This window comes from Salvelinus sp. IW2-2015, linkage group LG11 (genome assembly GCF_002910315.2).
Source record: "Salvelinus sp. IW2-2015 linkage group LG11, ASM291031v2, whole genome shotgun sequence".
In the NCBI taxonomy this organism is placed as follows: domain Eukaryota; kingdom Metazoa; phylum Chordata; class Actinopteri; order Salmoniformes; family Salmonidae; genus Salvelinus; species Salvelinus sp. IW2-2015.
In genome coordinates this window covers 23,467,671-23,485,127 of record NC_036851.1, presented here as the reverse complement: position 1 = coordinate 23,485,127, position 17,457 = coordinate 23,467,671, and the positions used below count along the sequence as shown (strand labels likewise).

The following is a 17,457-nucleotide window of genomic DNA, read 5'->3' as shown; positions in this document are numbered from 1 at the left end:
TCCTCTATCCCCTTCTGTCATTTTCTCCTGCTCCTTCTCTCGTCTCACTCTTTCTTTTCTGTTCTCTTCTCTCCCAGTGTACCTTTCTCATGCTTTCTGTACATGTGAAAGACAGAGAAGATGTAAAGGGTATATAAGTTACGGATGTGAGGGGAGAGAAATTATTTAATTTATACAGCACACTTACAGTACTATCACAGTATTGCAGTACATTCAATTTGATTTATTTGAATTCATGTTGATTTTTAATTAACATTGTGTCTTCTGATTATATTCATTGTCTCCTTAATAGGTTAGCATTTATTTCTGCAATGTGAAGTGTGCAGTATCTATATGCCTTTAGGGTTCCTTATCAAGTCTGACTCAGTCCCAATCTGCAGAGGCCTGATAGGGAATGTTCCCAGGTAATAAAAGTGTAACGATGTGCTTGTATTCAGTCTCTGCCTCTGATATCTGCAGCACCGTTCCCTCTGTTGAGGCCAGTAAACCATGAGATAATGGATGCCTCTCCCATTGTTGTGTCCGCCTCGCCCACTGGCCTCTGAGTGTGGGAAAGCTAATCCAGCCTGGTACACATGGCTTTGTAATGCTAATGGCCTCCTATAAATAGGGGAGTGGGCTCCTCTCTCAGCTCACAACCCTCTCGCCTTCCTCAGAGAAGCACACTCTCTCTCTAACAGAATGGCTCCTACCTACACCAGAGACTCTGACAACACCATGCTCTCTATTAAAGACAAACATAAAGTAAGTATTGTTTATAACATATGTTTGTGTCATAGTTTACTATTGAATCCTTTTCTTCATGATTTGAACTTAAAGGACAGATAACTAACTGAATGCCCTCTTTTCTTCATCAGCTAAGGAAACCAGTTGTGGAGAAGATGCGTAGAGACCGCATCAACACCTGCATAGAGCAGCTCAAGACCCTGCTGGAGAGGGAGTTCCACAAACAGGACCCCAATGCCAAGCTGGAGAAGGCTGACATCCTGGAGATGACGGTGGGGTTCCTGAAGCAGCAGCTGCAGCCTCAGAGCCCAGTTCCTCAGAGGGCCCACAGTGAGGGCTACTCCCAGTGCTGGAGGGAGACACTGCACTTCCTGTCTTCCAGCTCCATGAAGGACATGATGCTCCAGAACCTCCAGAGAGCTGGCCAGGACATCTGTCTCTCCTCTCCACTCTCCTCCCAACACCAAAACCACAGCCAGGGTCCAGTGAAGCAGGCCATCACAGGCCACAAATCAGTCTGGAGGCCTTGGTAGAACCACCGCATAGAGATGACTCTCTATCTCACAAACTGGATGGGTGTTTACCATCTTTCTTGCTGTAGGAAATACATTTCCAAAAGTTATATTGAAATTATATTATTTTCTTGTTATATTTGAACGGAATTCTACTTATGTGATTATTTGTTCTCAGAGGAGAAGCTGAAAACACATTTGTATTAATTCATAATGAAGAATATGTTTGATATTTTACGTGTATGTTTATGTGTGTATGCATTTTGTGCTCACTTGATGCACCAATGTGTTCTTTAGTCCTTTCATTTTCTATGAAGATGATTTGTAAAGGTTATATCTTAACGTGTATGGTTGCTTAGCTAACTCAAATCTTGCTTTAAGTCTATTGTATGTACTGTCCTATTGAAGGACATTTACACATGCTTTGATATGCCTTTTGTAAAGGCTTTTTGGGACGTTGTTGTTCCACCATAGGCACTGTTGTGCTGTGAAATGTATTGTTGACACTGTGTGTCTTTCATTCTCACTTGATAAAGTGAACAGACACCTAAAATGGATTCCAATAAATGTTTTGGAAAGCAACCATACTGTGTGTGTGTTTCTAAAGGAGCTGTAGTTAACCAGGGGATGATGGGATATGTAGAAAAAGTCATAATGTACAGGGTAGATGGAAAGTAACGGTTTTATAAACGGAAGTGGAGATAAACAGGGAACAACAGATAACACAAACAGGCAGATGTACTGATAGATACTATAGGTAGAAGAGCAGGCATCTGGCCACATCATATAAAGTAAATCACAGTCTAATGCCTGTAAACCTAAGTTGTAAGGTCACAATTACTGTAATGGAATTCTCTATCTAGCTGTTACATTGACGTTATTGGATACTGCTGCATTGCATAGTTTATCTTGTGAGATGCACTTATTTTCAAATATACATTTTGAAAATAGCTGCCTGCCCAAATATAGTTGCTTAATTTGGTGAGCTCACATCTCAACACCAACCTGGAAATGTTGCATGGTTTATCTTGACATTTACATTAACATGTTTTTGTTAAGTAGAGATCACATTGAAAGTGATGTACAGTCAATGGAATAATACAAATGATAAAAACAGGAAAACAAGCATCATAACATGTTTATTAGTACATGTTGTGCTGAGACATATGTGTTGGTATTGGTGGTGGAACTGCATGTCTTGAACAGGGCATATTGATACTTTGTAGAGGTCAATAATCAATTATCAGGGATTGGCTTAGTGTGTATACCACATGGTCTGCATCTGGTAGCATGAGTCTGGAGCTCACCCAGCTTTCCCACACTCCTCAACCAATAACAGCCCTGATTAGGACAATAGATAACATCAATGACTTTGTGTGTGAGTGTCAATGTGACTGAGTGTGTGTGCGTGCGCGCGTGCATGACAGAGAGTGAGAGAGAGACCATGCATGGGCTGTGGGTGGAGCAGCAGTCAGTGAGTTTAGAGGAGGATGTGTGTCATGGTTGGTGTCGGGTGTGGCTGCTGTTGTGATGTGGGTGTGGTGTGTGTGTGTGTGTGTTGTGTGTGTGTGTGTGTGTGCGTGTGTGTGGTGTGTGTGTGTGTGTGGTGTGTGTGTGTGTGTGCGTGTGTGTGTGGGGGTGTGTATGTGTGTGGTGGTGTGTGTGTGTGTGTTGTGTGGTGTGTGTGTGTGTGTGTGTGTGTGTGTGTGTGTGTGTGTGTGTGTGCTGTGTGTGTGCTGTGTGTGTGTGTGTGTGTGTGTGTGTGTGTGTGTGTGTTGTCGCTCCTTGCTTAAGGTGTGTTGACTCTAATCTATCACCTGGGAGCAGACTTACCCTCCAGACTGACACCTGCTTGCATCAGGCAGATAAGATAGGTTTCCCACGGCGCTACACAGGGAGGCCTTGCAACAGGCACAGGCCCATCCTGTCATATAGATACTAACACTCACATCTTCAAAACAAAGCTTAACCCTCACAGCACTGTTGTGTCAATAAATTCTCTAATATAATATAAGTGCATTCAGACTTTATTTTGTACACACCATTAGATTAAAGAACAGATAAATAAATGCAATTTCACACAGGGTAGAATATACTTTAACGAGAAAAGACATTTAAATGTTAATCAAAACTAGTTTGAATACTATCCAAATTTAAATGCATGCCAGTTTCATACATTATTTATGAAATGCGTTCAACCAATATATATTTTTTCTTGCTAAGAAATACAGAGGGACTGTTAGCGATAATCACTTGTATTTAATAATGAAGAAGGACGTGATGATTAAATGAATAAGCAGTTTTTTTCTCCAGGCTGTGAGTGGGTGGGGGGATCAGGATTCTCAGCATCATGCCTAGAGGATAATTTAGCGCGGCACACTTCCTTTGTCCCTGCGATGAAAGGGGAGAATGAAACAGGAGTGTGGGAAAGCCGAGGAGAGACACGGCACACAGTCACACAGCCCGACAGTCAGTCAGGCAGCGGCCCGGCTCACCAGCTGTTTGATGAAACCAGAGCTGACAGAGCCGACGGCCCAACGTTAGCCTGGGGCTTTACATACAAAGCCCAAGACAGGCACGTTGGACACACACACAATGGCACAAACACATGTGTGTGCGCCGATGCTCATGTTCTCATTTTAATCGTACCTGTACTATATACATACATTATTACATGAGTATGCATTTAATGTTCTCTTATTGGGGTGTCAGTACATACAACGTCAACATATTATCAACACATGCAACTGAATAAATAATAAAACATATCTTAATTAGAGCTACAAACTAAAGGCTGCAACTTTAATAAAACTATTATTGACATTTGACCTATGAAGAGAGTAGATTCTGAGATTTAGAGTACATGAATTGTGTGTGACAGAGTGTGACAGACAGACAGAGAGAGAACGAGAGACAGACAGCAACACAATTAGACCCAAACAAATCATGAGAAAAGTAAAAGATATTTACTTGACACATTGGAAAGAATGAACCAAATAACAGAGACCACTGGAACGCTATTTGGGTCTAAACAGAGAGTAAATACACAGTGGGAGAATACCTGATCACTGTGACTGACCCAAAATTAAGGAAAGCTTTGACTATGTTCAGACTCAGTGAGCATAGCCTTGTATTGAGAGAAGCCGCTGTAGACAGACCTGGCTCTCAAGATTAGACAAGCTATGTGCACACTGCCCACAAAATAAGGTGGAAACTGAGCTGCACTTCCTAACCTCATGCCAAATGTATTACCATATAAGAGACACATATTTCCCTCAGATTACACAGACCCACAATGAATTTGAAAACAAATCACATTTTGATAAACTACCATATCTATAAGGTGAAATACGTGTGCCTTCACAGCCTTCACAGCAGCAATATGTGTGACCTGTTGCCACAAGAAAAGGCAACCATGTATCCCATGCAAATTAAGCCCTTTGAATTAAATTGGGAAAGAGAGAGAGAGACTTGAGACTTCAGTGGCGATAAAATAATCAATATTACCAATATGCATATGCAGGTCCACACAGTTTAGGACATGTATGTCAACAATATGAAAATACAATGTCTTTACAACAAAATGTTTCAGTATTTTTTTATTTTACTAGGCAAGTAAGTTAAGAACAAATTCTTATTTACAATGACTGCCTAGGAACAGTGGGTTAACTGCTTTGTTCAGGGGCAGAACGACAGATTTTCACCTTGTCAGCTTGGGGATTCGATCTAGCAACCTTTCAGTTACCGGCCCAATGCTAGGCTACCTGTCGCCCCAGTATGCATGATGACTCATCATGTGCAATCTGTTCCTTTATAAAAGGATTTCACTTAAACGTGATAATTCATCTCCAATAAATATTTTGCATTTAGAATACAATTGATTCTATATTCATCATCAATATCTGAGTCGACTCCATAAGAGTCATATGCCACATGGCAGGAAGTTTAGGCAGCAGAAAAAGTATTGCCTACGTCTACTCACAAAGCAGATTCATAGTAGTCTATTTTACAGACAGCTCCATACAGGGGACAACAAACTATAACGCTTGTCATATGACGTTTTCTATCCTTCATAAAGGACCTAAGCAGATAGTACAATCAGAAACAGAGATTTCCTACAGGATGAAAGATGGTAAACACCCATCCAGTTTGTGAGACAGAGAGTCTCTCTATGCGGTGGTTCTACCAAGGCCTCCAGACTGGTTCGTGGCCACTTGTGGCCTGCTTCACTGGACCCTGGCTGTGGTTTTGGTGTTGGGAGGAGAGTGGAGAGGAGAGACAGATGTCCTGGCCAGCTCTCTGGAGGTTCTGGAGCATCATGTCCTTCATGGAGCTGGAAGACAGGAAGTGCAGTGTCTCCCTCCAGCACTGGGAGTAGCCCTCACTGTGGGCCCTCTGAGGAACTGGGCTCTGAGGCTGCAGCTGCTGCTTCAGGAACCCCACCGTCATCTCCAGGATGTCAGCCTTCTCCAGCTTGGCATTGGGGTCCTGTTTGTGGAACTCCCTCTCCAGCAGGGTCTTGAGCTGCTCTATGCAGGTGTTGATGCGGTCTCTACGCATCTTCTCCACAACTGGTTTCCTTAGCTGATGAAGAAAAGAGGGCATTCAGTTAGTTATCTGTCCTTTAAGTTCAAATCATGAAGAAAAGATTCAATAGTAAACTATGACACAAACATATGTTATAAACAATACTTACTTTATGTTTGTCTTTAATAGAGAGCATGGTGTTGTCACAGTCTCTGGTGTAGGTAGGAGCCATTCTGTTAGAGAGAGAGTGTGCTTCTCTGAGGAAGGCGAGAGGGTTGTGAGCTGAGAGAGGAGCCCACTCCCCTATTTATAGGAGGCCATTAGCATTATAAAGGCATGAGTTCCTGGCTGGATTAGCTTTCCCACACTCAGAGGCCAGTGGGCGAGGCGGACATAACAATGGGAGAGGCATCCATTATCTCATGGTTTACTGGCCTCAACAGAGGGAACGGTGCTGCAGATATTAAAGGCACAGACTGAACACGAGCAGGTCGTTACACTTTTATTACCTGGGAACATTCCTTATCAGGCAGATGGGGACTCGGTCAGACCGTAGACTTGATAAGAGACCTTAAAAGCATACAAAATGAGACACTGCACACTTCACATGACAGATAGGCAGAGAATAATCACACTAAAGAGATTATTAACATAAAAAAGAAATTGTATGAGTGATGGGAAAAAAATCTGACTAAGGCAATTACTTGAATAATTCAATGGATGTTTTGTTTACAAACTTGATGAGTACAGTTAAAATGAACGAATAATCTCTCTCCATCTCTCAGTGTAGTTAGGCGCCAAGGTAGGTGTGATTAACCGGCACACTTTTGGGTGGCAGCATGTCCCATTCACGTCCCACTGACAACACCATGCTCTCTACTAAAGACAACTTTCCACTCTAAGACATAAGGACATGTGCAAATAATATTAGATAAAGAAAGACAGATAGATGTCTTGTATTATCTTTCATGATCTTTGCTTCATCCCAGTTATCCTGACCCCACACTTACAGCAACAGTTAGTATCATTAATATGTAGGACAAATGGATTATTCATCTAAACCATATTGGTCAGATCTCCCAATGGAGAAAGCACACGTCCAATCTGTCCCTCCAGATAACTAAACTGTGTGTGTGTGTGTGTATGTGTGTATGTGTGTGTGTGTGTGTGTGTGTGTGTGTGTGTGTGTGTGTGTGTGNGTGTGTGTGTGTGTGTGTGTGTGTGTGTGTGTGTGTGTGTGTGTGTGTGTGTGTGTGTGTGTGTGTGTGTGTGTGTGGCAGAGCGATAGGGGGAGGCAAGAGAGATGGAGAGAGATTATTAGTTCATTTTAACTTTACATTAAATTAGTTCGAGGGCTAAAGTATGCAACTGCATCTACTGACAAACGTTGCAGTAAACACAGAATGTAGACTACTACCGGAAAGTGGGAAGTGAAAGGCAACCACACATTCGATTTCCTGTGGAGCAGCGCGTGGATCTAGCTTTATGAGTTATTTGACAAGCACCATGGGTGCAAAATGCATCTTTGATGTTTGTGGTAACGTGTGCCCGGCTACTCCTGTTTCCCCTCTATCTCACCATGTGGTGGACATCAAAGATCCGTCAACGGAGACAGACTATTTTGCTCAAGGTAAATGGTGGGCTCGTGGGCAGTGTAGTTAGGCGCCAAGGTAGGTGTGATTAACCGGCACACTTTTGGATGGCAGCATGTCCCATTCACACACGTATGTTCCTTCCAACAGTGTTAGTGGGACATGGCAAATGGGGGATGTCATCAAATATATGTCGCTGAAATTTTATTGCGGTCGTCGGCTATATGGTTGGCTGTGGAGTGTGGGAAAGTTTCAGGTGTTAAAAATCCACGCAATTAGGTAGGGATGCGCATAGTATAAGTACGGACTCCACAGACTCATCACAAACTTATTTAGATTGGGTTGCTGGGCTGCTGTAGCCTACATATAGCTTTTTATGAGAGCTCGTTGAAGAATATCCACTCTAAATGTCCCAAGTTGGAACGCCTGTTTCCAACGGCCTGTTTCTAACGGCCATGGCTCCTTTTGCTGAAAGCAATAGGCTTACTTGTTCATCCAGTAATAAGGTAAGTAGCCGAATGCTCGGCATTTGACAAGCACAGCACCATTTTATTTTCATATTTTTAGTTTCAGTTTAATTATCACGAACAATAGTCTAATATTTTTTTCTTTATCCTTCCTCTAGTTACAGAAGCTCGTTGTGGAGAAAATTCGGAGAGACCGCATGAACAGCAGCATTGAGCAACTGAGAACACTTCTCCACAGAGGACAGATGTGTGGCCAGCAGCAGCAGCGCTTATCCAAACTGGAGAAAGCGGATATTTTGGAGTTGGCGGTGAGTTTCCTACAGAGGGAGACCAATGCGGGCGTTTCGCCCACCTACTCCCAGGGCTGCTCCCAGTGTCTGCAGGAGACCCTCCGCCACCTGCCCCTTCACGAGCCTCTGCAGGCTGCAGAACAACAGGAGATCAAACGCCTTTACGTGCTTCAGAAAACAGCCTTGTCCAGGAGCATGTCAAGTGAACAGCACGCGCGGTCTGCAGCCAAGCGGTCAACATCAAGGTCATCATCACGGCGTTCCCAAGGCTCTCTGTGGAGGCCATGGTAATAGCCTACTGACAACGATCACTGCATCACAAGACTAGGGAAGCGTACCTGAACATTTTGGATCATATTTGCTCCTCTCAACCCAACAACCAATGCTGTCGTTGATTTGTCTTATTTTCAGTATGGGCTTTTTATTGTCAGTTGTTCAACATTTGCACATATCTTATTTTGATGTACCCAGAAATTGTCTACAGTGTATGACGAACACTGCTGCAAAGCAGTTGTATTATTATAGGGAGTAAGCTTCTCAAATAATTTTGCCTTTTGTAAAGGCGTTATACTCTGTTTTGTTGTATGATGTTACTTATCTTTTCAAGTTCAGCAATGATTATTTTCACATCATGTTGTAATTGATACCACTTCATGTTGTAATTGATACCACATCATGTTGTAATTGATACCACTTCATGTTGTAATTGATACCACACCATGTTGTAATTGATACCACTTCATGTTGTAATTGATTCCACATCATGTTGTAATTGATACCACTTCATGTTGTAATTGATACCACTTCATGTTGTAATTGAAACCACTTATTAAACATTCCTGATTATTTTCTACTAATTCTATTGGTTCTGTCTTGTATCTATTTCCCTCTTATCACACTGACTCATGGTGCATTGAGCCAATTGTGGAACGACTTCCAACATATTTATCTAAGTAGGCTAACATTTATCAGTCTTAGCTAGCAATGGCATTAGTAACTTAGTTTAGAAAGACTTTGCTTCGTGTGCTGCAATGTTCAGTGGCGGGCAATTCTAGTTCAGCACCATGGACAATTCAAGAGCTAATCGCACACCAGGGGGTGCTACCAGATAAGTATTTTCAAAATGTTCTAAACTTTTAGCTGTGGGCATTCACTTTTTGGGCTTAATCCGCACAATCTAAATGTGAAATTTAGCCCATTAATGTTCTTGAGTGAGGAGATTAGTAAATAATAAAGACAAGGAAAGAAGTGAAGAATCAATTAATTTGATTGCTTTTTTAGTTTATTAAAATTGACTCAACGTGAATAGACAAATAATAGTGATTTAACATCACAAACAGAACTTGGACAATTCTCCAAGACTTATGATACTCTAACAGAGTATAGGAAACACATTTACCGTCTTTATAAAAGACAACATCATTGTTTAAAATTAACAAGGGGTCTATGTGAGAGAATACACATTTATATGCAATATCTTCATTGCTGAAATTATCTGAATAACATTCACATCAAGCAAATTCTATAATTTTGATCTGACACAGATATATTACCCAGTTTAGGTAAAGTCTAATCATGGAGGAAGTTGAACAGACTGGTACATATTCAATAACTTTTCAATATTACCTTATCACTACAAAATGTAGTGGTAACATATAGACAATCACAAACAGATATAAAACCTATTTTGGGTTAAACATCCTCATGGAGGACCATTCAAGTTATTGTTGATCATGAATTTAAACATAATCAACATAATCAACACGTTTCATAAAACATAAATGGTTATTATTTCAATTAACACTTCTAAAATGGAGTGTTCATCGACTGGATCATTTTCATAGAAAAAAAATAAAAAGAGGTTCTCAGTCACAACAAGACTTTTAAAACCTCCTGCATAAGAAGAAGATGAGGAATATATATTCCTATTCTCATTACTGTCCACAACATTAATCTTAGACCAACATGGTCCATTTTGTTTGTTTGAGTGGAGCTCCGGTCTGTAGGACTTTACCAGGGCCTCCAGAGGCCACGGTTGACTGAACTCTGCTCTTTGCTTATGCTGTGCTGGGGTGGGGGACTCAGCTGAGACAGGTCACTCTCCCTTCTGTTCTTATCAGAGGATGGCTGAAGTATCTGGAAGTGGCTCAGCAGTCTTCTCTGAGATGTGTCTTCACCTCATCCTTGGACAGGAAGTGCACAATCTCTTGGACACACTTGGAGCAGTGGAGGCTGCTGAGGGGAGGACGGCTCATAATAATGGCTGGAACGGCGCTAATTGAACTGCATCAAACACATAGAAACCATGAGTTTGATACCATTCCACCTATTCCGCTCCAGCCATTACCACAAGCCCGTCCTCCCCAATTAAGGTGCCACCAACTTCCTGTGACCTGGAGTAACCCTGGTGCTTAACATGAGGAGGAGCTCACTGGCTGGTACTGTTGCTGTTGTCTCAGGAAGAAAACTGTCATCTCCAGTATGTCTGCTTTCTCCAGCTTGGAGTCAGACTGCTGGTTGAGGATCTCTGGACCCAGGAGAGACTTGAGCTGCTCAATGCTGCTGTTGATACGATCTCTGTGTAACTTCTCCACTGTCTTTCTGTCTTTCTTAGCTGCAAGAAGAGGATAATAATGAATAACCTTATTCTGAAATATGACATTATTGAAACAAATAAACCATTACAATTGATTTAATTTCCTTGAATTTAAATCTTCAATTTACCTTATCGGTCAGAGTCAGGTGCTCCTTAATCGATCATGGCTGAAGTGATTGTAGGTGCCATGGCTGGATCTCTGTGCTGGATCTCTGTGCTGTAGAGGTCTCTGTGTAGAAAGTTAATCTGATTTCTACTGGCTTCATCTCTCCTATATATAGTCCCAAATCTGCATGTGAAAGTGTGTGTCTTGGGCTTGTTGGAGTTTCTCACAGTCCGTAGCCAATGGGTGAGCTTGGGAGGACAATAAGGAATGTGGAGCTGCCACATGCTCAGTGTTCTTATTGCTGGGGTACAATGGTCACGTCTCAGGGGAACAGGTGTAGGGGCGATGGAGAGTAACTCACAGAGCGCTGTGTGACTCTGGGAAAGTGGTGACCCCCAGATCTGCTGCCTGATGTTGGGATCAATGACACTGACAGAACACACGCTCATCATCACAATTTACACAGATCCTCTACATTAAAACTCTTGGTGCTACACAGGTCCTTTTGATTGTTGGGTTTGTTGTTGAATACCATTATTTTTGATACAGTACAGGTTCAGTCACATTTAAGCACTAGAAGATGGGTTTGACCTCTTTGATTCTGCTGTTATGAATGTGTTGTGCTCTCCTAGAGTTTAATTTCAAGGTAGGGCTGCTAATAAGATCCTGTTTGGATCACTGTTGACTGGCTGATGATGGTTATTTATTGTACTCTCTTAGGCTCCTTCTCTAAATTTGCTTCATTCCTTTTAGAAATGTGTGTCAAATACAAAACCTCCCAATTATTGCACTCAGTATGATCAATATGACATGAAATGAGTAACAACTATAAAAAACGTGCACATTTAAGTGGAGTCTAATTGATGAGTATTGAAGTGATTGATTATTGATGTTCTTCTTGAGGAGAAAGAGTTTTGTATCTACACACCTTCACTACTTCTGTATTCAGAGAATGGAGGGAATTCTCCTTCAGTGTTGAGAGTTCAGAGGTAGCAGATGTGTCCTCTGTCTTGGGGCTATTGGTTAGTGTGAGTAGAGAGCGGATCTGAGTTTCCCACACTGAGTCCTGTGTGCTGTGATGAATGTACTACTAAAGCTGCTCAGTGGACTAGTAGTGACGGCCATTGGCTCTGTGTTGTCTATAGAAAGAGCCTGACATCACCGACCATCTGGATTCTGGAGGGAAAAACCAGGACTGGCTGATTCAGGTCCTGAACTCACAAGATTCTGATACACTGTTATAGAAACATCATTAAAATAATTATACGGAAAATAGGAATATAATGCATAATACAAATGGCATTGAAAGTTATCATAATTTATTTGTGGCTTATCTCTCATATTGAAACATAACCAGACACATATCCATATAATAATTGAGAAAGAAGCATTTTCTACTCATGTATAGTTGCAGAGAACATGCTTACATAATATTTTTGATTTATTAATTGCATAAGCAAGAGTAATAAATAACCCCAAATACACCCTCCCACCCATTCTATCCACTGAACATTACAAGTGTGCCTATTCCCCATTGAGACTCACAGGTGGTACTGATGAGTCTAAACTGAAACTCTGCTCTTCAGAGCTTTCCCACACTCTGCCCATTGAAAGAGCTTTTCCTAAACAATTGAAGTGTGTCTTGTTATATGCTAATTCATCTCTACACAGGCAGTTCCCATAAAGCCACTGCAGGTAAAGCCCATTACTGAAATATTTACTGAAAGTTACACTGTTACAGATAATCAATGCAAACCTGTGTGCTTGTGTACACAAACAGATAGTGTGTTTTAACTATACCCAACATACAAACAGTATATAGTGCATTCGGAAAGTATTCAGACCTCTTGACTTTTTTTACATTTTGTTTCGTTACAGCCTTATTCTAAAATTGATTAAATTGTTTATTTTCCTCATCAATATACACACGATACACACCACAATGACAAACAAAAACAAATTTTTATAATTTGTGCAAATGTCTATTTTTTTTTCTTCAGAAATATCACATTTACATAAGCGTTCAGACCATTTACTAGGTACATTTTTAAGCACCTTTGGCAGCGATTACAGCAATGAGTCTTCTTGGGTGTGACGCTGCAAGCTTGGCACACCAGTATTTGGGGAATTTCTCCCATTCTTCTCTGCAGATCCTCTCAAGCTCTGTCAGGTTGGATGGGGAGCGTTGCTGCGAAACTATTTTCAGGTCTCTCCAGAGATGTTCGATCGGGTTCAAGTCCGGGCTCTGGCTGGGCCACTAAAGGACATTCAGCGACTTGTGCCGAAGCCACTCCTGCGTTGTCTTGGCTGTGTGCTAATGTTTGTTGTCATGTTGGAAGGTGAACCTTTGCCCCAGTTTGAGCGATCTGGAGCAGGTTTTCATCAAGGATCTCTCTGTACTTTGCTCCATTCATCTTTCCCTCGATCCTGACTAGTCTTCTTGTCCCTGCCACTGAAAAACATCCCCACAGCATGATGCTGCCACCACCATGCTTCACCTTAGCTTAGGGATGGTGCCCGGTTTCCTCCAGACGTGACACATTGGCATTCAGGCCAAAGAGTTCAACCTTGGTTTCATCAGACCAGAGAATCTTGTTTCTCATGGTCTGAGAGTCTTTAGGTGCCTCTTAGCAAACTCCAAGTGGGCTGTCATGTGCCTTTTACTGAGGAGTGGCTTCCGTCTGGTCACTTTACCATAAAGGCCTGGTTGGTGGAGTGCTGCAGAGATTGTTGTCCTTCTGGAAGGTTCTTCCATCTCCACAGAGGAACTCTGGAACTCTGTCAGAGTGACCATTGGGTTCTTGGTCACTTCCCTGACCAAGGCCCTTCTTCCCCGATTGCTCAGTTTGGCCGGGTGGCCAGCTCTAGGAAGAGCCTTCTTCCAAACTTCTTCCATTTAAGAATGATGGAGGCCACTGTGCTCTTGGGGACCTTCAATGCTGCAGCCATTTTTTGATACCCTTTCTCAGATCTGTGCCTCAAAACAATTCTGTCCCGGAGCTCTACGGACAATTCCTTCGACCTCATGGCTAGGTTTTTGCTCTGACATGCACTGTCAACTGTGGGAACTTATAAGGACAGGGGTGTGCCTTTTCAAATCATGTCCAATCTATTGAATTTACCACAGGTGGACTCCAATCAAGTTGTGGAAACATCTCAAGGATGATCAATGGAAACAGGATGCACCTGAGCTCAATTTCAAGTATCATAGCAAAGAGTCTGAATACTTATTTAAATAAGCTTTTTCTGTTTTTAAGGTTTTATAAATTAGCAAACATTTCTGAAAACCTGTTTTCGCTTTGTCATTATGGGGTATTGTGTGTAGATTGATGAGGAAAAAAATAATTTTATCCATTTCAGAGTATGGCTGTAACGTAACAACATGTGGAAAAAGGGAAGGGGTCTGAATACTTTCAGAATGCACTGTAAATACTGGACTAATTGCATTGATCTTGAAGAAGAAGAAGTACTGCCCATGTGGTGCAAAAAAGCTAATTATCAAAATATGATGTCTTCAACCTTTATTTTGATAATGTATATATTTTATCAGTTTTCTTCCTGCAAGACACAAAATACAGAACATTTTATAGGCTCATTAGCAATAGATCCCTAGATTTCCCCATTGAGACTAGACCCCCGCTCTAATCTTTGACAGTCCAGGTTAGAGGTCTGAATCTATTGCCCCAAAGGGGCTCTGTGAGTGAGTTTTCCTGGGTTTCCCACACTCTCTCCGTTCACTGCTTTCAATGGAGGAACAATAGAAGTGTGTCTTATTACACATCACATTATGCAGCCCTGCAGCCGTACATTTTTAAACCACTAAGATGACAGCAGAAGTTTTCTTCCAACACCTGGAATCACTGATAAACTAACTAAATTCTATTGCAATACATTCTGATATACTAAAAATAAATGTATGTAAAACAGGTGTTTGAGTAAAAACATCACAGCCATGCTTCTGGGAACTCATATTATCAATTATCTCTTTCAAACTACATTACACTTTAGTGATATTATATGTCAAATAAACAGCCTGAATCTTTCATTCGTATTTTCGGACTATATCAAACCAATTCATGTGAAGTTACAATGTGTGACTACAAAAATATTTATCGTACTCTGAAGATTTTGAACAAAGCACAAAGAGGTGAACGATATATAAATTTAGTGTGTTATTCTTTCAAGATAATTCTGTAGAATTTAAACTCATAGTAGGCTTTGTTTGATTCAGATCCATATGGTCTAGCTAGTAGCTCTATGTGGAATTTGATAAATCAGTAATATAACTGTGACGGAAGGTTGTCAAGAGAAGAATAGAGTAACAAACAACAAGATTTAATTTCATGATTTGTGTATTTATTGAGTAGCTCAATCAGTCTCATCATTGAAAACCTTAATTTAAGGTAAATATTTCAAGAGAAATAAAGTGATTAAACATTACAACAAGAATTTGGATAAATCTCCAAGACATAAGATACTCTAACAGAGTATAGGATACACAGTTAATGTCTTTTGAAAATAAACAACAGGTCTTACAATGAGAGAGAACCGTTTTGTCAGTGATGCTCTAGCTTAGGTTGATCAATATCAAACAGATAACTGATACATGCTTCACAGAAGATGCTCAATATAACGTCAACATGACCATATCACTACACAAATGTATTGGTAACAAAAAAACTAACAGTTGTTTTCTCTTATACGTTTTGACATTTAAACAGATGAGTCATAGACAATCACAAAAAATTGATGTAATAACTACACATTGTGGGTCAAAAGTCCTTATGAAAGATCATTCAGGTTATTGTTGATCTTGAATGAACACACGATCAACATAACTAACACGTTTCACAAAACATAAAGGTTATGATTTCAGAAATGCGGTTAAACTGAAATGAAAAGTCTCAATCACAGAAGACTTGTAAAAACTCCTACATAAACAGAAGATAAAGAAGATCTATTCTCATCCATGACATTAACGTTAGACCAACATGGTCCATCAAGTTTGTCTGAGTGCAGCTTCTTCAGGACTCTACCAGGGCCTCCAGAGGGCGCTGTTGACTGGACTCTTCTCTTTACCGATGCTGTGCTGGACCGGTGAGCTCAGCTGAGGCAGGTCACTCTCCCTCCTGTTCTTATCAAAGGATGGCTGGAGGCTCTGGAAGTGGCTCAGCTGTCTTCTCTGGGATGTGTCTTCACCTCATCCTTGGACAGGAAGTGCACAATCTCTTGGACACACCTGGAGTAACCCTGATTGACAGGTGCTTAGCATGAGGATGAGCTCACTGGCTGGTACTGTTGCTGTCGTCTCAGGAAGCAAACTGTCATCGCCAATATGCCTGCTTTCTCCAGCTTGGAGTCAGGCTGATTGTTGAGGATCTCTGGACCCAGGAGAGACTTGAGCTGCTCAAGGCTGTTGTTGATACGATCTCTGAATAACTTTTCCACCACTGGCTTTCTTATCTGCAAGAAGAGAAGAGGAGAGTCATTAATAACCTTATTCTGATATGGCATTATTGAAACAAATAAACCAGCAATCAAAGTAAATAAATGTCCTTGAATTTGAATCTTCAATTTACCTTGTTGGTCAGAGTCAGGTGCTCCTTAGAGTAGATCATTGCTGAAGTGATTGTAGGTGCCATGGCTGGATCTCTGTGCTGTAGAGGTCTCTGTGTAGAAAGTGAATCATGATTTCTACTGGCTTCATCTCTCCTATATATAGTCCCAAATCTGCATATGAAAGTGTGTGTCTTGTGCTTGTTGGAGTTTCTCACAGTCCGTAGCCAATGGGTGAGCTTGGGAGGACAATAAGGAATGTGGAGCTGCCACATGCTCAGTGTTCTTATTGCTGGGGGACAATGGTCACGTCTCAGGGGAACAGGTGTAGGGGTGGTGGGTGATGGAGAGTAACTCACAGAGCGCTGTGTGACTCTGGGAAAATGGTGACTCCCAGATCTGCTGCCTGATGTTGGGATCAATGACACTGACAGTGAGATTACATGTGAGATTGACGCAGAGCCTCTACATTAAAACTCTTGGTGTTACCCAAACCCTTTAGATTGTTGCATTTTGAAGGACAGTCTGCTATTTCCTTGATACCGTGCAGTTTGGTCACATTTAAGCACTTTAAATAATTTTAAGCTCTGTTAATCTGATATGATGAATAACTTGAATTGTTTCACTATATTTATAAACAGTATATCCATTTGGTAATTCCTTGTGATTTCAGAATGTAACTTTTTTTAATCCAGAAAAATAGAACAATTAGACAATAATAGGGCAAAGTAGGATGTCATGTGTTTTGCATGGAATGCTTTCCCTGTTTTGGGAGTCCAGATGCAGCAGATTGTGTCCTCTGTCTTGAGAGAGCTAGTTGAGTTTCCCACACTGAGTCCTGTGTGCTGTGATCAATGCACTACAAAAGCGGCTCAGTGAACCATTAGTGACGGCAATTAGGTCTGTGTTGTACTATAGACAGAACTTGACTTCACAGACAATCTGGATTGTCTACACTGGCTGATTCAATGCCTAAACTCACAATACACACTTTTAGAAAGGGATTGTTAGCCAATCAAAAGAGCACATGATTGTGTCTACTGTTGAACTAAAACCTTACATTTTTAAATTTTTACTCTTTGTTT

At 41.2% G+C, this 17,457-nt stretch overlaps 3 protein-coding genes and 1 pseudogene across 3 annotated transcripts; 2 read left to right on the top strand and 2 right to left on the bottom strand.

The window, feature by feature from the left end:
• Positions 1-272: 272 nt before the first annotated feature.
• On the top strand, positions 273-1,820 carry LOC111970619 (transcription factor HES-5-like). The gene is made up of 2 exons (XM_023997425.2): positions 273-744; positions 858-1,820. Exons 1-2 carry the CDS (start codon positions 682-684, stop codon positions 1,257-1,259), a joined length of 465 nt encoding a protein of 154 aa, XP_023853193.1. The 5' UTR covers positions 273-681; the 3' UTR covers positions 1,260-1,820.
• Positions 1,821-5,247: 3,427 nt separating this feature from the next.
• LOC111970618 (transcription factor HES-5) lies at positions 5,248-6,040 on the bottom strand. The gene is made up of 2 exons (XM_023997423.2): positions 5,935-6,040; positions 5,248-5,822 (listed from the first exon to the last, which is right to left on the bottom strand). Exons 1-2 carry the CDS (start codon positions 5,995-5,997, stop codon positions 5,421-5,423), a joined length of 465 nt encoding a protein of 154 aa, XP_023853191.1. The 5' UTR covers positions 5,998-6,040; the 3' UTR covers positions 5,248-5,420.
• A 1,673-nt stretch (positions 6,041-7,713) lies between these two features.
• On the top strand, positions 7,714-8,943 carry LOC111970577 (transcription factor HES-5-like). The gene is made up of 2 exons (XM_023997392.2): positions 7,714-7,863; positions 7,983-8,943. Exons 1-2 carry the CDS (start codon positions 7,765-7,767, stop codon positions 8,403-8,405), a joined length of 522 nt encoding a protein of 173 aa, XP_023853160.2. The 5' UTR covers positions 7,714-7,764; the 3' UTR covers positions 8,406-8,943.
• A 6,207-nt stretch (positions 8,944-15,150) lies between these two features.
• LOC111970617 (transcription factor HES-5-like) lies at positions 15,151-16,509 on the bottom strand (annotated as a pseudogene).
• Between the last annotated feature and the right edge of the window lie 948 nt (positions 16,510-17,457).